This window comes from Morone saxatilis, unplaced genomic scaffold, assembly GCF_004916995.1.
Source record: "Morone saxatilis isolate NCDOM2014 unplaced genomic scaffold, NCSU_SB_2.0 Contig3, whole genome shotgun sequence".
NCBI lineage: Eukaryota > Metazoa > Chordata > Actinopteri > Moronidae > Morone > Morone saxatilis.
This window is the reverse complement of record NW_023339873.1, coordinates 2,847,188-2,849,511: the sequence shown is the minus strand read 5'-3', so window position 1 is coordinate 2,849,511 and position 2,324 is coordinate 2,847,188. Positions and strand designations below refer to the sequence as shown.

At 42.1% G+C, this 2,324-nt stretch overlaps 1 protein-coding gene across 1 annotated transcript in view; it reads left to right on the top strand.

Moving 5' to 3' along the window:
- atrn (attractin) overlaps positions 1-2,324 on the top strand; it is a gene marked incomplete in the record, with an annotated part of 121,514 nt that overhangs the window by 25,201 nt on the left and 93,989 nt on the right. Inside the window, 3 exon segments of the mRNA XM_035674150.1 lie at positions 335-584; positions 1,309-1,492; positions 2,147-2,301. Of these exon segments, the coding sequence (XP_035530043.1) occupies positions 335-584; positions 1,309-1,492; positions 2,147-2,301 (589 nt within the window).

Genomic DNA, 2,324 nt, shown 5'->3' with positions numbered 1-2,324 from the left:
TTTTTTTTGTTGCTTCGTTTAAGTTTCATTATTAGATTTTATTAGGATGATTGTTCATGATCATCATAGGGAAACTGTGGTGGGCTTTGGTTTAATCATAATCACGTACAAAGTTTATCACAGTTCCGGACTAGCCTCCTGTGTACTGATGGTTAGACCAGCATGGGGACAAATCACGTGTGTTCACGTGTGCTACACATGTTATTTAACTGAATCTTTCTAATTTTCATTCCATAAATATCACTGGATATTTTTATTTTACTCATGTTTATTTAGTTATGGAAGAGCTCTCTTATATATAGCCTAATTCTGCTGCACTGTTTGTTTCTTCCAGGGGAAGATCTACATGTATGGAGGGAAGATTGACTCCACAGGAAACGTGTCCAGCCAGCTGTGGGTTTTCCACATCCAGAACCAGACCTGGGTCCTCCTGAGCCCCCGGGCCAAGGAGCAGTATGCCGTTGTGGGACATTCGGCCCACATTGTGCCTCCCATCCAGGAGGGGGCCAGTCCCATCATGCTGGTTCTGTTTGGACACTGTCCTCTGTATGGTTACATCAGCCAAGTGCAGGAGTATGACATTGGTAAGCTGTAGGCGCTGTCGGGGCTGAGCAGAAGGCTGTAGGTCTGTGTAGTTTTCTAGAGAGACTGTCCCAAAAACAAAAACTCCCAAGTTTAGTCTTTGCACCCTTAGAGCAGTGCTACCAACCTTTAGCTGTCCCCTTCTTAACTAATAACTTGACCTGGGTGTTAGTGCCTAATTATATCTGTTTACAACAACAGGAAATTAACACTGGCCACCAAGATGAAGCTAACGACTTTCAGACTCAGGTGGCGTGTTCATCTAATCCACCACCCTTGTTGGCAGGCAGCCAAACTTAATTTGGAGGTCTCATTGTCTTCTAAAAGCCAATCAGTCTCAGAAAATGGGATGAATTAACCTGCCGCTGTGGCCGATGGACAAGAGTGCATCTCCTATTTGCCCACAAATGAAAGTGATTTGCACATTATTGTTTCCTGAATGATCGACAATCAAATCTGATGGCGGTCTGATGCTACTTTTGCACTTGTAATGCATTTTAGGAACAATATTACAAAGATTTATATTGGCTTAACTCTCTTTCACTAATACACACTGTGTAAGCGGAGTTAAGCTGTAATTACCTCCACTGCATCCGTGCTGGGACAAAAAACTAAATCCTCTACAAAAGCACCCTGAGACCTGAGATTCCCAATATCATTATATTATGATAACCAAGCTAGTTTCCTGTTGCTCAGAAAAAGATGCTTGTGTGACCCCCCCCCCAGGCACGAACACATGGAGCATGGTGTCCACAGTCGGTGCGCTGGTCCAGGGTGGCTACGGCCACAGCAGTGTCTTTGACCCCGGCACCAGAGCCATCTATATCCATGGAGGCTACAAGGCCTTCAGTGCTAACAAGTACGGCCTGGCTGGAGACCTGTACAAGTTTGATGTGGACAAGAGGAAATGGTGAGATTCGTATTGACAGTGCTGTTACAGGAATGTTCTACAGTGTAATTTAATGAAGTATTAATTTTCACACTTTTTTTTCTTGTGAAATACAGTATAGTTTTACCTCTTTGTGCTTCTTAAAAATATTCAAATAAAGCTGTCTGAAATTTTAACTTTTCATAAACCATAGATCCAAAATTTAAACACTTAGTAGGTCATAAGCAAGAAGTTCACTTTGGTTTTAATTTTCATTTGGGCTCAAAATCTCCCAAAGCAAGAATGAAGAAAGCTAAATGAAAACAAACCAAATCAAATTAGGTAATACATCATGCAGAAGGTTTATAATTTTGTGTCTCTGAATCATTGACAGCATTATTTGAAATTACCCTTTCAGTTTAAAATGTAACAAACAGTAACTTCATCAAAACAGAGTACGCATTGGCCATTTGCTGAAAGTAAAAACTTTTATTCATTGGATTGTGTTACCGTAAATAAAACCAGCTGTAAACAAAAAGTAATGTTACCGACTCTTTAGTTACAAAAGCAGTTGCAACAGCAGCATGGACTGTTACGACAGACAGTCCCCCCATGTTGCCACACTGTTGTATAACAGCTGTATAACAGCTGTATAACATCTACCTGAATAACAACCCTCACTGTTTATTGGTGCAGGACCATTCTGAGAGACAGCGGCTTCTTCCGTTACCTCCACACAGCGGTGATTGTGAGTGGGACGATGCTGGTGTTTGGAGGAAATACGCACAACGACACATCCATGAGCCACGGTGCCAAGTGTTTCTCCTCTGACTTCCTGGCCTACAGTCTGGGTCAGTCTCACACACACACACAC